Source organism: Odocoileus virginianus, chromosome 33 (assembly GCF_023699985.2).
Source record: "Odocoileus virginianus isolate 20LAN1187 ecotype Illinois chromosome 33, Ovbor_1.2, whole genome shotgun sequence".
Taxonomy (NCBI): Eukaryota; Metazoa; Chordata; class Mammalia; order Artiodactyla; family Cervidae; genus Odocoileus; species Odocoileus virginianus.
The window spans coordinates 34,573,985-34,595,333 of record NC_069706.1 but is presented as its reverse complement, the minus strand read 5'-3'; the positions used below and the strand labels follow the sequence as shown (position 1 = coordinate 34,595,333).

The 21,349-nt window shown below is 49.4% G+C and overlaps 1 protein-coding gene and 1 long non-coding RNA gene across 4 annotated transcripts; one reads left to right on the top strand and one right to left on the bottom strand.

Moving 5' to 3' along the window:
* Positions 1–751: 751 nt before the first annotated feature.
* AGFG2 (ArfGAP with FG repeats 2) lies at positions 752–20,943 on the top strand. 3 transcript variants are annotated; one of them, XM_020875631.2, is made up of 13 exons: positions 753–1,137; positions 9,465–9,558; positions 10,371–10,486; positions 11,626–11,776; positions 12,348–12,507; positions 13,158–13,283; positions 13,911–13,943; positions 18,313–18,433; positions 18,622–18,704; positions 18,890–18,970; positions 19,782–19,910; positions 20,246–20,331; positions 20,691–20,943. In XM_020875631.2, exons 1-13 carry the CDS (start codon positions 926–928, stop codon positions 20,751–20,753), a joined length of 1,455 nt encoding a protein of 484 aa, XP_020731290.2. In that variant the 5' UTR covers positions 753–925; the 3' UTR covers positions 20,754–20,943. The 3 variants fall into 3 exon arrangements, with proteins under 3 accessions (XP_020731299.2, XP_020731290.2, XP_020731310.2); XM_020875651.2 differs by lacking the exon at positions 753–1,137 and adding an exon at positions 7,796–7,933; XM_020875640.2 differs by lacking the exon at positions 13,911–13,943 and having other exon boundaries at positions 752–1,137.
* On the bottom strand, positions 10,412–16,567 carry LOC110126168 (uncharacterized). The gene is made up of 2 exons (XR_011485295.1): positions 15,995–16,567; positions 10,412–12,055 (listed from the first exon to the last, which is right to left on the bottom strand). It is a non-coding gene; the product is annotated as an uncharacterized lncRNA (long non-coding RNA).
* Positions 20,944–21,349: the final 406 nt, after the last annotated feature.

Below are 21,349 nucleotides of genomic sequence, written 5' to 3'. Positions count from 1 at the left end.
TGATTGGTTGGTTTACTGCTGTACCCCAGTATCTACAACAGTGCTTTAACCTAGTAGACTACTCAGTGAGTATTTGCCAAATGAACACTCAAAATACTGTTTCACGGATAGAGTTGCGGTAAAATGTAGGGTTTCCAAAGTCAGACGTCCCAGGTCAGAAATCAGTCGTGTGACCTATACCAAGGGGTACACTAAGACTGTCCAAAAAATAAGATTTCCTACATCAGAGTAGGATTTTAAAAAGAAAAAAAAGTGTTGATAAAGCAATTGCTCTCCTCCTTTTCTTTGAGCGTTCCCTTGTTTTCTACCACCTCTTGCCCTCTCATTTGGCCACTTCCTTTCGGCTTTGCGGTCCTCCAGGCAGACTAGCTGAAATGAGTCCTTTGAAATTTAGCGGGAATTAACATCATGCGTCAGGAGGGCCACAGTTGCGCAAGCGCGGGACACCACTCTTTCTCGCGCGCTATCTTTGCAGCTTCTACAGCCAGTCAGAGTTAGCGTTGGGGCCAGAGTTCCTAGGACTCACCAATCGTGTGTGGGAGGCGGGGCGCCCTGGAGGCAGTGGCGAGAGGGGGCGGGAACAAGGAGAGAGCACGCACGGTTCCCGGGGCCAGGGTCTCTGCAGGCCAATCCGAGAGGCCGGAGGTCTGAAGGCAGTGGGGCGTGGCGTTGTTGGCTCCCGCAACTCGAGGCCGTCCAAAGCCGAGCCAATCAGAGTGAGGAGGTGGAGGCGACTAGCCAATCAGCGTGCAGAACAGGCGAAGCAGGGGGGGCGGGCTGAGGATCCTTGCACGGATGCCGCCGGCTCCCTAGGTTCTGTCAAGGGAGCCTGGCGTGCGGAGGCGGCTGAGGAGGCGGGAAGGCGGCAGTGGTTGAAGAGGCGATTGCTGACTTGCGGGGAGGAGGTCTAAGGGGTTGAGCAGCCATGGTGATGGCGGCGAAGAAGGGCCCAGGGCCGGGTGGCGGGGTCAAGGCGGAGGCGGAGGCGGCCTCGGAGGTGTGGTGTCGCCGGGTGCGGGAGCTGGGCGGCTGCAGCCAGGCCGGGAACCGCCACTGCTTCGAGTGCGCCCAGCGAGGGGTCACCTACGTGGATATCACCGTGGGCAGCTTCGTCTGCACCACCTGCTCCGGCCTCTTGTGAGTGGACCGGCGCGCGGGGAACAGTGCGGGGAGGACTGGGAAAGGAGCGGTGGGGAGTCGGCGTTGGGGACATCGGGACTCAGGGCGAAGGGCCAGAGCCGAGGTCGGGCGGGGGCGGCGGGGTGGCCTGAGACACGACGGATGTGCCGACAGGGTCGTCTGCTGCAGAGGCGTCACGGGGAACGGAAAGGCTCAGGGGCGACAAGACATGATTAGAGTCGCGATGCAAAGGAAAGGAAAGACAGAGTGAGAACTGCAGAAACTCCCTAAAGGAGGGGGAGCGATCCGAAAGTGGGGAGAATTGAAGGAAACTGGGGTGGGGGGTGGGAGGGTCACAGGTTTAAAGGGTCAGAGAATGACAAACACCCCAAGGGAACTTCGTGTAGGTGGAGGGCAAACAGGACAGACTCAGGTTGACAGCAGAGTGATAATGTCAGGTAAAGGGCCATGTTCTAGTGTTCAGGAACAGATCCTAATCTTTCAGGACTTTGGAATGCTACCCAGAGGGAAATTTCTTACAAATCTGAGAGATGAATGCTGATAGGTTGCCCTCTCTAGAGAACTTAACTTTTCCAGAGGTCTGGGGATCTGGATGAGCCATCCTAACTACTAATTTACACTTTCAAGCTCCTTGTTTCCACGGCTTACTCCCAGTAGTAGCATCTAGAAACTCTTCTAGATTGGGGGGGGGGTCCCCTTGTATAATCTGCAATGCTACCCTCGGCACTGTATTTGGTCACACTTGAGCTAATTTAGAGCCACAGTTCTAACCCAGATTTCTGGTTACATGGTGAAGTTCTTTTCCCCCTTAGGGAATTATTATTATTAGATGCATATCTAAAATTTGATACCAAGCCTGTATGTCTTTAACAAGGGGTTTATTTTTACTTTTTTAGTATTAATACATTGGTTTGGTTGGTTTTAACTAGGAGTGCCTTCCTTGTTTCTTCTTTCACCTTTAGGACCAAGAAGGGAGCAGTCTTGTTCTTGGGTGACAGATGGGAGGACAGAAGCAAAGAGAGGTTCAGTAACTTATCCAATGCCAGACGGGGGTTGCTGTTTTCAGCATTTGTTGCTATTAGTTATGATCATGGCAGACCAGAAATGAGGATCCAGGTCCCCTCATGCAGTTTAGGATTATTTCTCTATTTGGTTTTTACCTCTTTTGCCAAACTTTTATGTTTTGATCAACTTTACTTGTATGTTGTGAGGACAGAATTGACTTTGGTGTAAGTAAAAATTTTGTGGCTCTTGGGACAGTGGTTTAGAACGCAAACTGGAGTTTGTCAAAAGTTGATATACAGGCTCAAATGGAGTAGAAGAATGCAGACTGAAGACTGGGACAAGTATTTTGAGGAGAATAGGAGCAAATTATAGGACTATTTATAGGGTAAAGTAGAAGGAGCATATTCCTGAAGATCCCGTTATGAAAAGGCAAATCCAATTACAGACTCAGTAGAGAAATAAAAGGAAGCAGGGGGATAAAACTGATGGCACATCACAGTCTAGGTCCTAGGAAGAAAATGTCAGCAATAGTGTCAATTCATTGCCATGGTTAGCTACCATGGCATGAAACCTCAAACACTGAATAAAGGGCAAGTACTGACATCATTATTTTCTAGACCTCGGTTTAAAGTATCCCATAGACAACATTTCCCTTCTATAATGAATATCCTTCAACCAGGACAGATGGAGGGCCAAGGGATCTGGCTCACATTTACAACCTGGTTTCTTTTGCTGGAAAATTTAACTCTTTAAATGTCATTGTACAGTTTACAGAAATTTACCACTTCCTCCTGTGGTCACTGTTGATCTCACTGGTGAAAAGTCAAACACCTGTGATCTGGACATACACTGGGTGATGATGACCTAAGGATTGGTTAATGTAACAGAGAGGCCTGTCTCTTATCTGCAGCATGTGTATGTCCAGCTAGGGGCTTAGCTCCTCAGGAACTTAAGTTCCTATAGGATCAATGGTGGGAGTCTCCTAGCGCACCCCCCCCCCCTTTTTTTAGTTTCAAAACAATTTAGAAAGGACATTTTTGCTTAGTATTTTAGTAAAGCATTATGAGATTCACTTGCAGTGATTCTCAAGGTGGTAGACTTTAGGGAACACATTTTGGTGGCTGGGAAATGAGAAGTTAGGCCAATCCTCTGTTATCAGGAAGTGAGGAGAGAATGAAAGGTCAAGAAGCTGGACCTGTAAATGAAGCTCAACTGTGATGGCATGTTGAGATTATAAAGAGAGAAATATCAAAAGAAACTCCACAAGAAAGCTGTAGTTGCCCTGGCTGTGACCATCAGACTGGGTTCTGATGGTACTTTTCCTTTGCCAATTGGAGTTGTAATTAGCATAGAGTAGGGCAAAGCGTGGAAAGCTTTAAAAGGGATCTTCACAAAGTATTACCTGTGTCCCTTGATGTTCTTTGGGAAGGGCTGGGAGCTGGCAGGTGGGCCACAGGTAGAATGTGAGGTAGGGCTTGCTGGCTGCAGTGTAAGGAGGGGGCACACAGTCCAGCAGATGCTAAAGAGGCATGTCTCCATGGTGATCCACACACCAGTTAACATCTTAAATCCACATGGTTGACTGCCTACAGATTAGGATTTTGTAGTGGTAGGAAGTGAAATCGTAGTAGTAGACCAGTAGCTTGCACATACAGTTAGTAAGTCAGTCAGTCAACAAATATTTGTTGAGTGTCTCTGAAGCCTCAGATACCAGTTTAGGCACTGGAGATATGGTAATAAACAAAACTGACAAAATCCCATCTTCAGGTAGCCTGAATCCTAGTGGAGGCCGTGGCCCTAAATAAATCATCAAATATATAAATGCAGGTATTGATAAGCACTATGAAGTAAACTAAAGCTCAGCATGGGCTAGAGACTGATGGAAGTTCATACTGAGGTGTCATAATGAAAAGAGAAGATTCTTTCTTAAAATAAAGAGGATATTGACATATACTTTAATAAGGAGACAGCAGGATTGGCTTTCTTCTGAAAGCTAGTTTTCTGTTGAGTGTGTTACAAATATATCAACCACTTAGGGGGATGGAGTGTTCTGGGGGCAGAAAGCAGAACTGCCAGGGTTCCCATCTGGCCTGATTGACTGATATAACAAAGTTGACAGTTGCAGCCAAAGTTGAATCTCCCAAGGTCTGAAGAAAAATTGAGATTCTAATGGTGGTGGGTGGGTATGACTATGCTTTCCTGTCTGCATGTGCGAGCTTATTCTTGCTGTCTTTTTAAATGAGACATTTTTTTCTCATCTCTAGCAGAAACCCACAGTGTTGGGTGTGGGGGCCTGAGAGAGAGGCTGCTAGCTTCTCCCGTTGCTAAATTTACATACATGCTGCCACAATTGTAGGTCCCAAATTTGACCTAGTTTTATTCATTTGGTTTTCTTCCAATACCTAATTTCCTTAACCTGGATATAGATCCTTTTAATCTCCCCAATCTGTTCATGCGCTTGCCTGTTTAGTATATTTCTAACTCATATACTAGAAGATGAGTCTGCCATTTGAAGCTCAGGAGGGATAAAAATTGCCCCTGAAAAGGATTTCTTTTCAGAGCAGTGCCTCAGTGCTCTCTCTTGTTCTTGCTTGCTTGGATGCCTCAATGGATAAAAATGGATAAACCACTTTTCTTGAAAAAGGAAATAGATGGCGAGGCCTGAGATCTCATTGGCATCTAGGCTAGGCGCTGTCTTTGACACCCAGTTTTTCAGCCAAGTTCGTGACATGCTTCCTTGACCTGTCTGTTTGGGTCTATCCTTCAATCCATCACCCTTCAGGTCTCAGTAGTGGATATTTGTGTCTTCTACTTCTTTATATCTTTACTGTGACAATGGGACTAAGTCAGGATTCAGATGGACAGAGCTCTGGACTGGGTGTCAAGAGATGAGTTTGACAGATCTTTCTTTGTGATAAGTTGCTACCCTCCTGGTGCCTTAGTTTCCCTGTCTGCATCATTAGTAGCTGTTCCTAACTGAAACACTTTATCTCCTTGGAAGGAAAGGTATAATATGCTGTTCAATAATTCAGTGCTTTTCCATCTGTCAGGGTTGGAGAGGTGGACATGTGCCTGTATGCCCTGCCCTTACTTTAGTCCTGTCCCTCCATCCCCTTGCACCTCACCTTTCATATTCACTTCTGCCAGGCAAGATGGACAGAGTCTCTAAAATTACAGATTTAGGCACTTTATCACAGAGGGCCCTTGGAGAACCTGAAAAGCTCCTAAGAAAACAATAAATTACCAAAGGGATGAGAAGAAAGTGGGGGATGTGAAAGGTCTGAGATTGAGCCTAAAGAGGAAAGTACCTGCTAATATCAGATTCAATGTATCTCTATATGAAGGCAGCTGTTTATTATTGTTACTGAGGAAGAGCTTCAGGAAATGGGTCAAAGCAGGGAAATTTCGATTAGGAAGAAATTCCCTAAAATTAGTGAAATTGACCCCAGAACAGGGTAGTAAGGGAGCCATCCTAAATAGGGACTCTTCTTGGTAATGTTTGGGTGCTAGCCCATTATACAGAGTGAAGTAAGTCAGAAAGATAAAGACCAATACAGCATACTAACGCATACAAATGGAATTTAGAAAGATGGTAACGATAACCCTATATGCAAAACAGAAAAAGAGATACAGATATACAGAACAGAATTTTGGACTCTGTGGGAGAAGGCGAGGGTGGGATGTTTCGAGAGAACAGCATCGAAACATGTGTATTATCTAGGGTGAAACAGATCACCAGCCCAGGCTGGATGCATGAGACAAGTGCTCGGGCCTGGTGCACTGGGAAGACCCAGAGGAATTGGGTGGAGAGGGAGGTGGGAGGGGGGATCGGGATGGGGAATACATAAAATCCATGGCTGATTCATGTCAATTTATGACAAAAACCACTACAATATTGTAAAGTAATTAGCCTCCAACTAATAAAAATAAATGGGAAAAAAAAAAAGATAAAAGCAAACCTGATTTAGCTGAAGCCAGCTCAGAGGCAGAGAAATGGAATCCCAGGGGCAAAGAAACACAGTCTAGGGTAGATTAATTTGAACACAAATATTCAGAGGTAAGGAATTCCCAAGTTCAAATCTGGCACAAATGAAGGAACTTGGGTGGTGGGTGGAACTGTTTTTTTCCACTGTCGACCTGGCAGAACTTTCTTATTTGAGTAGCTGAGCAGGTTTGAGGCTTTTATGAAGCAAGATAGAAGCAAAATACGGGCCAGTTTGAGGGTGATGACCACAGAGAAACAAAAGTTGTGTTATTTTCAGAAATAGTAGTATGCTTAACAGAAGCCAAAGGAAGAGAGAGAGGCAAAGAGAGAGAGGATTGGACAGAGTAGGGTCTCTGCAAATCACTTCATTTGCCAAGTAATTCCGAGTACTTCAGAGAGTGATTCAGAGTACTCCAAAGGCCGTTTGGGTGCCCTGTGAAAAAGAAACTGAAGTAGAAAAAGGCTGAAGGCTTGAGCCCTAGTAATGTACTTGCTTTCAATTAGAAAAAGTTGCCCTATTCTGGGCAAATAACTTTATGTACTTCCCCAGCTCCTCCTGGTTAGAAAGAATATATTTGTTGTGATAACCAAAGAAAGGGCAGTGCCTCCTCGAGCTCTCACTTCTTCTTTTGGGGAGAACCTGAGAGTTATGTTGGGGAGACCAGCTGCAAGTTGGAGAGTCAGATGTGTTTTAATTCCAGGCCAGTGCTTCCCATCTGGCCCCAGTGCATGACCCTGGTATGTATCCAGTAACACACAACACTCCTAGATCATTTGCTTTCAGCTCCTGAGGGGAGAAGGGCTCTCATTTCTAACTTGCTTCACTCAGCCAGCAGTGACCTCTCAGTGATTCAGAGACAAATGCTCTGACTCATAGGCTGTGTAACTAGGCCCTCTTCCTGGGCTGCAGAGTGTTACCTTGTAGACTCTCCCTGCCCCCAAACCGTGGCTCTGGTTATACATAATCCAGTCTACAGACATCAAGGTCAGAGCAGTGCTTTTTGTACTGTGCTATGGAAACATCCTGTTCCATCAGATTCGTTAGGCCCAAAGCACCTAAATCACTTCTTTTCTCTGCTTTGCCTTTATCCTGTCTCCACCCCATCCCTGCTCCCCCCCCCCCCCCCCCCAACCCAGTCCAAGCTCAGCCTAGGAAGTTCTGTTCTAAGCTTCTCTAGATTGATGAATGGGTCAAGCTCCTCACCCCCCACCCAAGGAAGCACACCTCCCTGTTTACACTTTGCTAACAGTTCCTGGTGTCCTTTCAGGAAATGTCAATGACCTTTTTTGTGATAGGCTTAGAATCTGTTCTTCTAGTGTAAACATAATCCATTTTACTTTTCCCATGATCATTTGTCTTCCTGCTGCATCCTGGTGCCACATGCTCCCTGATCTGACTGTGTGTGCCTGCTGCACTGGGAAGCACCCTCGTCCAGGCTCCCCTGGCTCCTTCTTGGAAACAAGTGACTGGTGATCAAGGACTAAGTCCTGTAATTTTTGTATCCCCCACAGTGCCTTCCACAATGCCTCGTATTTTATTTAGCAGAGTAAATATTTGTTAGTGGGAGGTGGCAGGGCAGCCCAGGCTCATAGGAACTGAGGGCTCTGTCTACTCTGCTGAGACCTCAGAAAGGCCTGGCATTCCCGGGGCAAGGGCACAGTGGTTAAGGTGAGAAAGGGCCAAGGAAAGAGTATCAAAGCAGGAGGTCCGGACTTTGGAACAAACAGAACCAAGCCACTGGTGAGAGGCTGAGGAGGAAAAACTGGAATCTCTCTGAAATGCAATCAGAAGACAATCTTCAGGTCAAAACAAGTTTAAGAGCTATTGTTTGACAGAGTTACAAAGCCTGGCTCTTGGTTTTTCCTGCTCTCATCTTTCCTCAGGGCATCTGTCCTCTTTGATATTGCTTATCTTTTAAAGGGTTATTTTGAGAACCATCCAAGTCTAGTAGCAGAATTGCTGAAAATGCCCCCAGTTGTAGCCTCCAGCGTCCTTCCTGTCCTTGGTTAGAGTCCCATTAACGGTAACCTCTCGTCCAGAAGAGCAGCTGCCCTTCACCGTCCACCTCGTACTCTGTCCTCTGTCTGCTCCCCTGCCAGCGCTGCCTTCACTCACACTAATCCACACGCTGCCGTTCTGCCGGCTCCCGATCACCTTTGTTCAGCGTGTGCACCTGGAAGCTCGGCCATGTGCTTTCTCCACCTTTCCCTAAGATTTCTATCTGGTCAATTCTGTTTCCTTTCCTGAGGGCGTCAGTCAAGACCCTACGCTAGAGTTACTTTTATTTTCACATCTTGCTTTGCCCATTATTTCCAGGGAGTGAAAACCCAGAGGCCTCTCAGTTGAGACTTTCTTTCTCGCATGCACCCGTGGTCTTTCACTCCTGGCCCCAAGGTCCAGTTTATTTGTTTTGGTTCAGCTACTAGTGTTTTGATCTGTCGAGGGTGGTAGATTTAGATTAGAGCAAAACTGAAGGTAAGGAGACGGGAACCTCTGAAACCATGCCTGGCTTAGCCCCAGGCTCCCGTTAGAACACTCTGGAGGGGAGCTGAGTGGGAGGAAGGAAGCCGGCTTGGCTGTAGTCTCCACGGGGCATCTGTGGGCAGAGCTGGACTCCCAGGGAGTTAACAGAATGAAAACACAGGGCTGGCACAAAAGAATCCTTACAGAGTATATGTTCCTGACTCCTGCCCGTCTCGTAGCTTATGGCTGAACCTTACTCTTGCTTCGTTTAAAGATCTAGAAGTGAGAGGAAAGTCTGGAGTATTTCTCTTCCCAGAAATCACTTCCTAAAAAAGGGACCCCCTCCATGCCTCCACCACGCGGCCTCCTTGTGTAGAGGAGCAGCAGCCAGCCTAGGGACTCTTTTTGTCTCCAAATTTTATCTGTGTTGGTATTATCAGGAATAGTCAGGGGCCTTCATTTTTGCCTTCCCTCCTGCTTGAAAGATTTGTGTCTCCATGGATTCTGGGACCCTGAGCATGTGCTGTAGGCCTCAAACAATGATGAAGCAGGAAATAGGAAATGGTCACACACCTGAGTTCCCTGAAGTACCCCTCAGCCTGAACATTCAGCTGCCGGGGTCTGAGCCAAGAAGAGGCGGCTCTGGATGGACAGCCTCTACCTTCTTGGGAATGACTAGGGTTCCCTGTCTCTCAGGAGAGGCCTCCAAAACATTCTGGTCTCCCTTCTTTCCTTGAATTAAGAAGTAGCTTCAGTCAGAGAGTTTCATTTACATGTGACTTTATCCTTTCTCCCTCCCTTTCCTCCCGTAAGAAGATCTGCAGTGCTAACAGCATTCTACTTCTCTTTTGTTCTAATTCTCTCTCACAGGAGAGGCCTGAACCCCCCTCACCGAGTCAAGTCCATCTCCATGACAACTTTCACTGAGCCTGAAGTACTGTTCCTGCAATCCCGTGGAAACGAGGTGAGCCACCACTGCCAGAATGATTCCAGGCTGTACTTGCCCTGTCAGCGGAGTTTTGCCTCAGATCACAGGAAAGCCCCTACAGTTTTCTGTTCGAGTTTCTCTTATTTTTTAGTATGTAAGGTATCTTACCTTATGTACCTGTGTACATTTATGGAATCTTAGTTATACAAATTGGGGTTTGTCTGGGCCCATTGTTGGAAGAATCAGGGGAAGGAGCAGTCTCTGCTGGGGTGACCCTTGAGGGAGAGATGCTCCACAGTGATGAGTGTTCAGAGTTGACCGAGCGGCCCCTCTGAGCAGGAGCTCCTGGAGCTAGCTGTGCTGACGTAAGCAACTGGGTTTAAGCCCATGTCTTTACTTGAGAGTAAGTTAAACCCCTTCTCCAGCTAAATCTGCTGGTGGGAAGATTCCAACCTTGGTGCCAGCAGTACTCCTTTGAGGGGTCACTTGGAAAGTGCAAACAAGAGCCTGTAGAGGGTGTTCTGGAAGCCACAGCTCTGAAAATTGCTCCTGACCCCACCCCCATCCAAATTTAGTTTCCCTTAATTCTCATGACCCCGTACTTTCTCTCACAAGACGTGTCCCAGTGTGTCATTATAAATGTATCTGTATTTATCTAAGACACCATTTCCCCATTAGATTATCAACTCTGTGAGGACAGAGATCATGTTTGTTTTGTAGTTGTACCCAGATCCTCATGTTGCATCCATGCTCAATAAATGTTTATTGATTGATGAGTTCGAAATGGTATGATTCCCATCTCATACTTTCTGCCCCAACTTCTCTGTCACTTGACTTCATCCCTTTAGGTTTGCAGGAAGATCTGGCTGGGTCTTTTTGATGCTCGGACATCTTTAATACCAGATTCCAGGGATCCTCAGAAGGTGAAGGAATTTCTCCAGGAAAAATATGAAAAGAAGAGATGGTAAGGAGGAGGAAAGAGATTACTCTGGAGACACGTGTCCAAGACACTTCATCTTATGGTCCACTTTCCAGAGCTGAAGTGGGGCTTCTTTCAAAGGCTAGACGAGGGTTGAGTCTGTTCCACTCAGATTCAGTTAGGGCTGAATTCTGACTTCTAAATAATAAGGCATAAGAAAGGACAATTTGCTCTTGGTCACTGACCCTGCAGATTTGATATCCCCCTCCTTTGGGGAGACAGAAAACTGTGTGGAGGGGAGAGCTAGGCTCCCCAACTATGAAGTGTGGACTAGTTTTTAGAGGTCAGATGATCTCACAGAGAGAGGTGGCTAAGAGCACATGGCCTCTAGATTTACTAGAGGAAATTTACTAGGGGAAGGAATTTACTATATTTACTAGAGATTTACTAGGGGAAGCAGTATCTCTGTTCTCTCTTGCCTTTTCTTCCCCCACATGCCACTTCTTGTTCCATCTCTGGGGGGTGTGCATCCCCCAGTTATCTCTGGGGATAACTGTAGGGTGAAGAAGAGAATGCAGAGAGCGAGGAGATGGGTGAGGGTACAACAGCATTTTGTAGTTCCTCCTGGGAGTGTCCTTGGGATAAAAAAGATACATCCCAAGTAGAGACCACATCCATTGGAGTGGAAGGGAATTTTATCAGAAGTCCAGGAACCAGCAGGGTAAATCCTGAGTGCTTAGAAGATGGAAGTGGCAGAGAAAGAGGAACCTGAAGACACGCCCAGGAAGTAAAAGGGGGCCCTTGAGTAGGAAGCTGGAAAATAGGATCACCTGTTGGTCAGCCCGATTGCAAGTTGCTATTATCTGAAACCCAGATGGTTCACGTGTCAGAAAGAGGAGGGAGAGGTGTGGGGAAGACTGGCACAAGCCAAAGCAAACTGAACAACATCCCTGCAGGAAAAAATGATCATCTGGGAGTAAAGGAGAAACTCAAGTTAGGTGGAACTCTTCCTACGTCTCTGCTTCCTTTAGTTCAAAAGAGAGAATTGAAAGAAAAAAAAAGACTCGGTAGGGAAAATAAGAAAGGACTTTGCTGAAACCTGTGTTCTCAAGCAGTTAAGCTGAGCAAGGTCCAAAGTTTCAAGGTTTCACCCCTCCTGTCTGCCTAACTATTCTTTTTCCAAGGTATGTCCCCCCAGACCAAGTCAAGGGGCCCACTTACACCAAAGGCAGCACCTCCACCCCCGTCCAGGGCTCCATCCCAGAAGGCAAGCCCCCCCGGACACTTTTGGGGGATCCTGTGCCGTCTCTCTCAGCTGCTGCCTCCAGCAGCCAGGTAACTGTCAGATCTGCCCTTGACATTATTATGGGATTTGGGAGACAGGGGTGTCAGTTTCCTAAATCAAATCCCCTGGACTTAGCAGATGATCATCCAGGAGGTGTAAATGGGTTCTCAGCCCTGCTGTGACCTAGGTCTTGCATTTCTCACCTTGGACTTGTGTATTTTGGAAGAAAGAACCCAACAGGAAGTGGTATTTAGGGAAGTCAGAGTATCAACTTCAAACCTGACCACTCCTCCAAAGAAAAACAGGGGCCAGGACACTGCTTCAAGCACCTGTGAAAAACAAGGAGGTAACAGCTCCAGGGGGTGCTGCTGGGCGCCGTCCCTGTGTATCAGGGTCACCTTGACGCACATGCTCTAAAGTGTGTGGTTCTGGGAGTGGCTGTCCTGGGACGACAGAGGAACTAGGTATGAGAAGGGCTGAGGCAACGCTTCTTCCCAGGACCCTCTCGGTTGAGGGCAGTTTCTCGCCACTCGCCTGTCTGGGGGCGGCCAGGGGAGCCATGCAGGGGCCTGGGTCATGACTGGCATTCCAAGTGCTGTATGTACTGCCTTCTCCTCCAAGCCTGTCGGTCAGCCTCGGACGTCCCAGCCCCGGAGCTCTCAACCTCCCCCCCCTTCCTCGGTCAAGAAAGCCAGTACTGATCTGCTGGCTGACATCGGCGGAGACCCCTTTGCTGCTCCCCAGGTGGCACCAGCTTTTGCTGCATTCCCAGCCTTTGGGGGTAAGTGGGACTTGGGACGAGAACTTTTGTCCCCATCAAACACGGAATTTCACTTAGCTCCAGCTCTGCACAGAAGTGAACACGATCGTGATTCTGAAGCATCACAGCCTGGAGGGTGAGGGTCAGATGAGTACGGCCACAATTCCATTAGGGAGTCTGACCAAAAGCATGACAGCAGGGGGCTTCTAGCCCTTCCTTTTAGATCACTGGGAAGAGCCTTTTTCTTACTTTCTCCCCAGTAAAATGGAGCAAGGGAATTGTGACAGGTTCCATTTCCCCTGCCCTCTTTCCCGAAGGCCAGCAGTAGCCAATAGAGGGTGGAACAAAGTGGTTATCTAGTTTCCCTTTTTCTTTCTTAAAGCCCTTCCCCGTAACAAAATTTTTTTCACACTATTCCACCCAAACTAGACCCTGACAAAAATGTTAATACCTCATGGAGTAAGGGTAAAAAGCGGGGAGTAAACTTGGAGACTCTGAGAGCACCTTTCCCTCTGCATGGGTCTGGCTGTCTGCCCCAGGCTCCTGCCAACTCCCTCTGAAGCGGGCCCTGTGGGGAGGCAGATGTCTCATGGAGTGGCTCTTGGCCGCTGTATGATACAGATTACATGTATTTTATATAAACATAACCTTCATATTCTCTCCACCTACAGGCCAAACGCCTTCCCATGGGAGTTTTGCCAACTTTGATGCCTTCGGTAGTGGTCCCGGCTCTTCTGCATTTGGAAGCATTCCTCCAGCTGGTCAAGCCCCGTTCCAGGCCCAGCCGGCGCCCCCAGGTAAGTGCTGCCCCTCCAGCTTCCTTTCTTTCTGGCAACTGCATTCCACTGTCCACATCCATACATCATCCTTCATTCACATCCACACCAGCCCAGAGAACCACACAAAGAGAGGAAGCTCCAGGAAAGGATGAGAGCAATCTGATGAGGTTCTTGTCAGGAAGAAGGGGCTCTATTGTTCTTTTTTTTCTTTTTCATGTAAGGAAAATGGCTAAAACCACAGCAGGAGTTGTGTGGGCTGTGCAGTAGGAGGTTGCTAACTGGGAAGTAAGGGAGACTGAGACTAGAAAACTTGGACATGACCTTTCCCCTGGAGGGCCCCCAGAGCAAGGGCTGGAGCAGTGTCCAAGGTAGCCTCCAGGAGACCTCACCCATCCCTCTTAGAGCAGAAGCCTGTCAACTCTATGGTGTTGCTCTTGTGCGAATGAAGGAGAGTCTAAAGGCCCTTCAAGCACTCCGTCGCTCCCAGACGACCGTCTCTGGAGCTCTTGGGCGGCCCTCTCCCTTTGGCCATCCTGAGGCAGTCGGGAGCACTGTGAGGACAGACATCCAGGGACAGCCAGTGACTGACTCTCTCTCTCTCCTCCCCACCTACCTGCCCTTTCCCTTCCCCACCCTCGCTGCCAGCCAGTCGGATGCTAACTGGAAGTCACAGCTTTGGTAAGTTACTCCTCCGACCCCACAGCCGACCCAAGGCAGGAGACTGTCTCAGACCCTCTGACCCTCAAGCTTTGAGGTCTGGGAGGAGCCCCTCAAATTTACCCTTTTTACAGGGGAGGCAGCTAAGCAGTTTCCCTAGTCATTCGGTCCACAGAGAGACACAGTCCAGCCCACAGCACATATTTCTGACTCTGCTCTGCCCACAGCCCTCACCACCTCTCACCATGAACTGGTTGATTTTTTGTTTTGAATTAAATTTTTTGAATGGAACAAGAGAAGACATTTTATATTGACAGGAGTTAAAATTCACAACAAAATTCTCACATCGTGAACTTAAAGTAACTGATGAGGTAGCCTAAAAATCCATAAAGCAAAAACTACTAGAATGAAAATCTGATAAACTAACAGAGATTATAATAGATTCTCTCATAAAATTAACTGATAGAATAGATGGACAAAGAAGGAAGGAAGCTGACCATCTGAGTAACACTTTAACAAGTTTGACCTAAGAAATACAAGTAGAACTTTATAACAAAAATAAAGATATATTATTTTCAAACATATAACCCTTTTATAATTTGACAATGTATATTTAAAAAGTAAAAGAATATATATATATAATTTGACCATACACTGGGAAACAAAATCTACATAAATTCTAACAAGGAGAAATTGCATAAGTCAGAGTATTTTATATGGTAAAAGATGACCTAAACAAAGATGTCCTAAAAAAAGTCACAAAACAATGTTTTGTGTCCTTAAAGGCATGAAGCAGATAGGGAGAAGATACATATTTACAACATGGAAACAGACAAAAAGCCAATAACCATAATGTGCCTTTAAAAATTCCTATTAATAAGGAAGAATAGAATGGTCAAGGGATAGAAGCAGATAATACCCAGAAAAAAACATGAATATGTCCTCAACCTAACTAATCAGAGAAAATACAATTATAAGAACTACATTCACACAGTTTTTAAAGATTGATAATCGCCAGTACTGTGTGGGGAAATAGGTATGCTATTGTTAAGAATATAAACTGGTACCAGAATATACAATTTAGCAAGAGGAAAGTATTTCCAGGCATGGTACCTCAAAGGAAACAGTCTATTACAAGATTGTTGTAAACGGGTCGTCCAGAAATGCATTCCTAGCACAACTGATTGCTTTAAAGAGAGAGCTTAGGGGACTTCCCTAGCGGGCCAGAGGTTAAGAATCCGCACTTCCCACTGCAGGAGCATAGGTTCGATCCCTGATTAGGTAACTAAGATCGTGGGTACCTCTAGGTGTGGCAAAAAACAAAAACAAAAAAAAAAGAGCTTATTAAAGGGGCTCTTTTAAAAAGAGAGAGGGAGAGAGTAAAGGTGTCAGCCTTGGAGCCATCGCAGGCTGAACCTGGGATGGATTTTTGGTTCAGTGTCTGCTCATCTCAAGAAGCAGACAGCTTCCGCCCGACCCCAAGCCCACCAGCCCCGATGGTGCCCGGAGAGCAGCTGGCTATCATCTCCTTGAGGGAAGAAAGCTCTCCGTTTGCAGTCAAGGAAGCTGGCTCACCAGGCCAGTGCCTTGGCCCAAATCAAATGGCTGCTCAGGGGCGGATCCAAGCAACTTCTCACCACCACGGTCACGGTCACGAAGGGGCTTCTGTGAGGGTGACACGAGGAGCCACTAAGGTTCGGGGGAGACGTGGGCGACTCTCCTGACGTGTCGGGTTATATTTTTGTGTTTCTGAGGGGGAGGAGAAGGGGAGGTTTCTAAAAGTGCGGTTTCCTCTGAAACTGTGAGGAGGCAAGTCTACACACCCAGCCGCGCAGGGCGAGGCTCTGGCGGTGGATAAGGTGCCCACCAGCAAGCGCGCAGGTATCACCCGAGCCCCGGCCGCTCTGCCCTCTAGCGGCCGCCGGGAGGCACGCAGCTCCCGCTCTCCCCGCTAAGACGGACGGCCAGGTCCTCATCGCGAGGGGCACCCCAACCCGAGGGCCCAGAGTGGCGCTGAAGAGTCGGGCCCCAGGGAGGGCAGGGAGCCGCGTCCGCTCGGCAGGTCCATGTACCTCGAGTCCGTCGGGCAAAGGAAGGGCCTGGAGTCTGCGAAGTGACAATCCAACCGTCACCCCGCTGGTTTTTCTGTTGTCCTCACGGCCTCCGGGTGGGAGAGGACTTAAGACCAGTGTGCGTTACAGCCCAGCGCGTGTCCCTCGGGAAAGCCAGGGGTGGGGAGGGAGAGGGCTGAGGCGAGCCCTGTCCCCCGAGTGCCGACCCTCAGGAAGCAGCCTGTGCCCGGATCCTCGCGGCAGGCAGCCAGGCCTGGGCACCTGACTTCCCCGCTGGATTCTCTGCTCCTCCACGTTAGGCCGTCCCATCAGGTGTGCCCAGCACCAGGAAGGTGTCCTTACCAGGGGGGTCTGGACAAACGCGGCAGCCTCACGCTTTGGAAAAGGAAGCGCAGGGAGGGCCACAGTACAGTTCTGAGGCGCTCAGAAGAACCCCAAACTTCACTGACAAGAAACCAGGGCTAAGGTCTGAGGGGGCCAGAGCGCAACCACATGAATCTGAGAACCCCCTTGGCCCTGCGGTTTCCTTCCTAGTCCTGAATGTTAACTTTTCCTTTCTCTTTTTTTTGGGGGGGGGGGGGGCGTTGGGCCGAGGCTTTCTGTACTTACACTGCATGTGGGCCTCACATGTTGATGTCTCACGTGTTGACGTCTTCACGTTGTTGACGTCTCACGTTGTTGACGTCTCCACGTTTTTGTCTTCACGTCATTGCAGCCTGGGGAGGGGCGGGGCTTACGTGACAGACGTCTTCACGCTCCTGTGGCACGTGCTGGCTTACGTGGTGGACGTTTTCACGTTGTTGTGGTGCCTGCGGGCCTTGTGCTGTAGTCTGGGGATCGCATTTGCGTCAAGTGCATTGGGAGACGAGAGTCTTAATCTCCGGCCACCAGGAAACTCACTCCTGTCCCTCTTTTTCCTCTTGTGTCTGAGGAAGCATTTTCCCTTGTGAAGGTTACCCCTCGCCCCCTTCCTGCCTTCTGCGAGGTTTTCTCCCGTGAACTTTCCGATCAATTTCACCTCCACTTTCTCCATCTCTGCTGGCACGTTCCTTTTTCCCCACAAATACATTTCAAGTCTCCCATCCCACAGAGTGTTTCTGCAGCCTGACCCACGCTGGTCTCTTGTCTCATCTCCTCTCCACAGCCCTGCTTCTGGGAAAAGGAGGGAGCCGCCTTCACTTACTCATTTTTATTGTCCTGTTTTCTTCCGTTTTTTACTACACATTTTATGACATAATATACATACTGTTCTGCACTTTGATTTTTCTAGCTAAACAGTACTGTTAGATTTCTTTTTTTTTTTTTAGTATATGTGCTGCCGAAGCGAGCACTGTTATATTTTTTTAAAATCAGTACGTTAAGAGCTTCCTCATTCTTTTTTATAGCTGCACCACTGTCCAATTTATGTCTATACCATGATTTATCTACTTAATCTCCTGTTAGTGAATATTTAGGATGATCCAGTATTTTGCTATTAAACAGCACTGCAGTTAATAATTTTGGGGGGGGAGGCATTGGTTAAGTTATATCTGAAAGGAAATTTCCTGGCAGTGGAATTGGTCTAGTGGGGATCCAGTTGATACAGAAGTAAAATATATCACTACAAACATGTCAGGTGCTGGGAAGCAAAAGGACAAGGCTCTAGGAGAGAAAAGCCAGAATCAAATATTGGGGTCAGGAACGCCCGTGGAAGGCATAGTTCACTGGCCCATGGGCAGTGCATCCCAGCTGTGATCTGAGGTCGTGGCATCAGGGAGGTCTTCCCAGAGGGGAGGAGGTGGCTGGCTGGGTGTGGGAGGATTCTGGCGAGGCTGGAAACCAATGCTCAGCACCTCCAATGCCATCTGTATGTTTCCTGAGTCTCCCAAGTGACCCTGAACCTTTTGTGCTCTTCACAGTGCTTCCCCCACCCCCACCTGCCCCTACATATGATTTATCCATAAATGGAAATGCTGCTTTAGGGAAAAGACGAAACTTTTCCATCTCTTAAGGAAAAAATGGGAAGTGTAAGCCAAAGTAGAGCAGGAGGGACAGTGACCTGGACGAAGAAGAACTGCTTGTCTTCCAGAGGTGGCAGTTTCCAGCATTTGGGAGACTAAGAAGGGCTGGGTATCACGTTGCCTAGAATCCTCAGTGGGAGACAAGCCCTCCAGAACTGGGCAATCAGGGGAAGAACGGGCTGGCTAAGAGGACCCTGTTGGTGCCATTCATGCCATCCCTCCCCTCCCCGTCCACTGCACCCCACCTCCATCCCTCCTCTTGGCCCTTCCCTCCTGTCTCACACCAGCACGCCCTGTTTTACTCCTGTTCCTGCCCAGGGAGCAGCCAGGGGACTCCATTTGGTGCCTCTCCTCTCGCACCTGCTAGTCAGCCCAACAGCCTCGCAGATATGGGCAGCCTCCTGGGGCCTGGGGCATCAGCTGGAGGCATCCCCAGCAGGTAGGTCCACATGTCGGGGAGCTCGCCCTCGGGCAGGAAAGCCAGCCAAGAAATCCTGGCCTTGGTTATCCCAGCCTGCTCAGCTCCTCCTGTCTGGCAGGATGGGGTCTGCACCTCCTGGTCCCTTGCCCAGCCCACCTCCTCGGTGCTGGGTGATGTGCGTGCTGACTTCTCTCCCTGTGTCACAGCATCTTCGGGATGGCTGGCCAGGTCCCCACGCTCCAGTCGGCCACCACTGGCGGAGGTGGCAGCCCAGGGCTAGCTTTTGGAGGTGAGTCTTTCGTGTAGGAACCTCAGGAGGGGATCTAAGGTCAAGAGGAAATTGAGGACTCTAGAGGGAGGGGGTGGGGAGAGTTGCACACTGGGATTTAGAGGAATGCTCAGTTATGATGTTAACCAAATGAGAAAAATTAACCAGCTCTTCCTCCCACCTCTACCCCATTCCACCCTGAGCAGCCTTCAACCCTTTCACCACACCTGCTGCTCACGCCCAGCTGCCTTCCACCAACCCTTTCCAGCCCAATGGCTTGGCCACAGGTAAGCTTCCCAGACTATCCCCTGATGCTAGCTAGCGCTCTCCAGAGTCACCAGCCCAGGCCAGACTGGTTTAACTTCCAAGCCACCTAGTGGGCAAAAACTGGAGACACCCAGGTCACGGAATTTCAAAGTTAGAAAAAACAGCCTGCCTCTTCACTGAGTCGGTTCCGAAGGGTTGACGCTGACTGGTAGTGGTGGGGATGCTTTTTCCTCCAACCCTGTTTCCCTCTGGCGGTCTAGCCTCCTCCCTTCTGCGTCCCACCTGAAACCATGGCTCTGATCCCTGCCCTCCTCAGCCGGAGTTTTCTCTCTCCAAACTCAGGCTCGTGTGCCTCCTCCTCCTCTTTTTTTTTTTTTTTTTTCTGGTTGTTCTCAAAAAAACCTTGAAGCCGGAGAGAGAACAATACTCCCTGCTAAGCTGACCCACGTGGTAGGCCCAGCGCTTAGGGCTCTGCACCGTTATTTCATGTTTGCAACAGTCATGCCGAGGAGATAGGCATGGTCCCCATTTCAGAGATGAGAGTAACTTGCTGTGGTTTGTGCAGTATAAGAGATGCGGAAAGCGGACCCCAGTTCCATGTTGTGCCTGTGCCCATAACTAGCCTGTTCTCTGACCCACAGGCCCCAAGAGGGCAGGTTTGGCAGGGTGCAGGGATGCTGAAGGGTTTCATGCTCTTTCCGGGTACTTCCACTAGGTACCTCTGGGTAGGGAAAAACTAGCTTCCATTTCCCTATCTTGGAGGGATTAGGAAGACCTGTTCTCCAGCCTACCTTCCAGAACCTCGCCTATCTCACGTCCCTCCCTCCACAGGGCCGGGCTTTGGGATGAGCGGTGCTGGGCCAGGCTTCCCCCAGACAGTGCCACCCACCGGGGCTTTCGCCAGCCCCTTCCCACCACCGCTCTTCCCCGCACAGACCTCGATGACTCAGCAGCAGAATGGTAAGGGGTTCAGACCAAGCCCTCCTTTCTAACCCCATTCCCAGCCCCAGGGTCTGGGCGGGTCTGTGAGTGTGTGAATATCAGGAGTATGTATTAGGGAGCAGGTGTCTGAGCTAGTTCCCTCTTGGACCAGCAGGGGGAGCCCAGGGAAGTAACAGACCTGCTTGTGTCCTCTGATTGTTCCACATGTTTATTCCCCACTTTGGAGAGGACCCCGCTGGGCCCCCCGCCTTGGGTTGTATCTGGGCCTGCCCGGCACGGAGACAGACGAGCTGGGCAGCACCCGCCTGAGCGGCAGGGCTCCCGTCAGCTGAATTTTTGCTCTTGCCTCCCAGGCTATTCCTTCGGAGACTTGGGATCCGCCAAGCTGGGGCAGGGGCCACTGAGTCAGCCAGCTGGCATCTCCACCAACCCCTTCGTGGTGAGCGCACCAGAGCAGGGCCCGGGCCTGATTAGGGTGCTTGGCCTTTCCCTCTGGGGGCTGAGGACGGAATCCTTCCAGGAGAAGAGGGCAATGTGGGACAGGACGCATGCCCGTTCCCCGTGAGACTCTGCTTGGCTCAGCCAGGGATGAGTGGGCTAGTGACGGGGCCTCGGCTCTCCTTGGCCCTGACTTCATCCACCCTCCCCATGCCCTCTAAGACTAGCCTCCTAGCTCCCTCCTTTGCCCTCTTCCCTCCACGCAGTCATTTTGAAGGAGAAAGGAATCCTGGGCCACACATCGTCTGTGGCCTCCAGCTCTTCCTAATTTAACAATTTGCGGTTGTTCTTTCTTTCCAGACTGGATCCTCATCAAGCCCATTTGCTGCCAAACCTCCGACCACCACCAACCCATTCTTGTAGCACTGTGTCCTAGAGGGGCCTGCTCTCCGGGGCCCCTCTGCTCCCTGGAGTTCTGAGGACCACTTGCCTGTGGCATTTCTGCGGGTCTGAGACCAGATGGGTCTTGTTTTGCAGGGTAGGGGGCTGAGGGTGGCAGAGCCGCTAATGCTTTGCTTGGGGCTTGCAGATAAAAGGACAGCTTCCCAGGTCAGCTGCCCCCCAGGTCTCCTTCCTTTCCTTCTCCAGCCCCCACCCAGGCAGGGGGCGCCCCGGGAGGCAAGATGACAGAGCCAGGCCTAGAGGAGCTGTGGTGTTTTATTTCTCAAATTATTAACGATGATGACAGTAGTCCTCCCCTCCTGCCCTTAGCGCTCCCTTCACTCTGAACCCTGTCAGGGGAGGAAGCCGTGGGCATAGGCTGACCAGTACTCCCCGTGGGAACGACTCCGCAGTGCCCAGCTTGCTGATTGTTCTCCTCGTGGTCGGAAGCACTGTGGGGAAAGCAGGGCAGAGGTGGGGGTGAGGCGCAGAATGGTGACCAGACAGGCTGAGGAGGCCCTGGGGGGCCAGAGTGCCCTGGCTCGGGCCAGCAGCCCTTTCTCCATGTTCTCGCTTCC

Coding starts and splice junctions, on each gene's coding strand:
- AGFG2 (XM_020875631.2), top strand. CDS start 926: ATGGTGATGGCGGCGAAGAAGGGCCCAGGGCCGGGTGGCGGGGTCAAG. Junction 9,559..10,370: donor TGCAATCCCGTGGAAACGAG/GTGAGCCACCAC, acceptor TCATCCCTTTAG/GTTTGCAGGAAGATCTGGCT. Junction 13,284..13,910: donor GGCCCAGCCGGCGCCCCCAG/GTAAGTGCTGCC, acceptor CCTCGCTGCCAG/CCAGTCGGATGCTAACTGGA.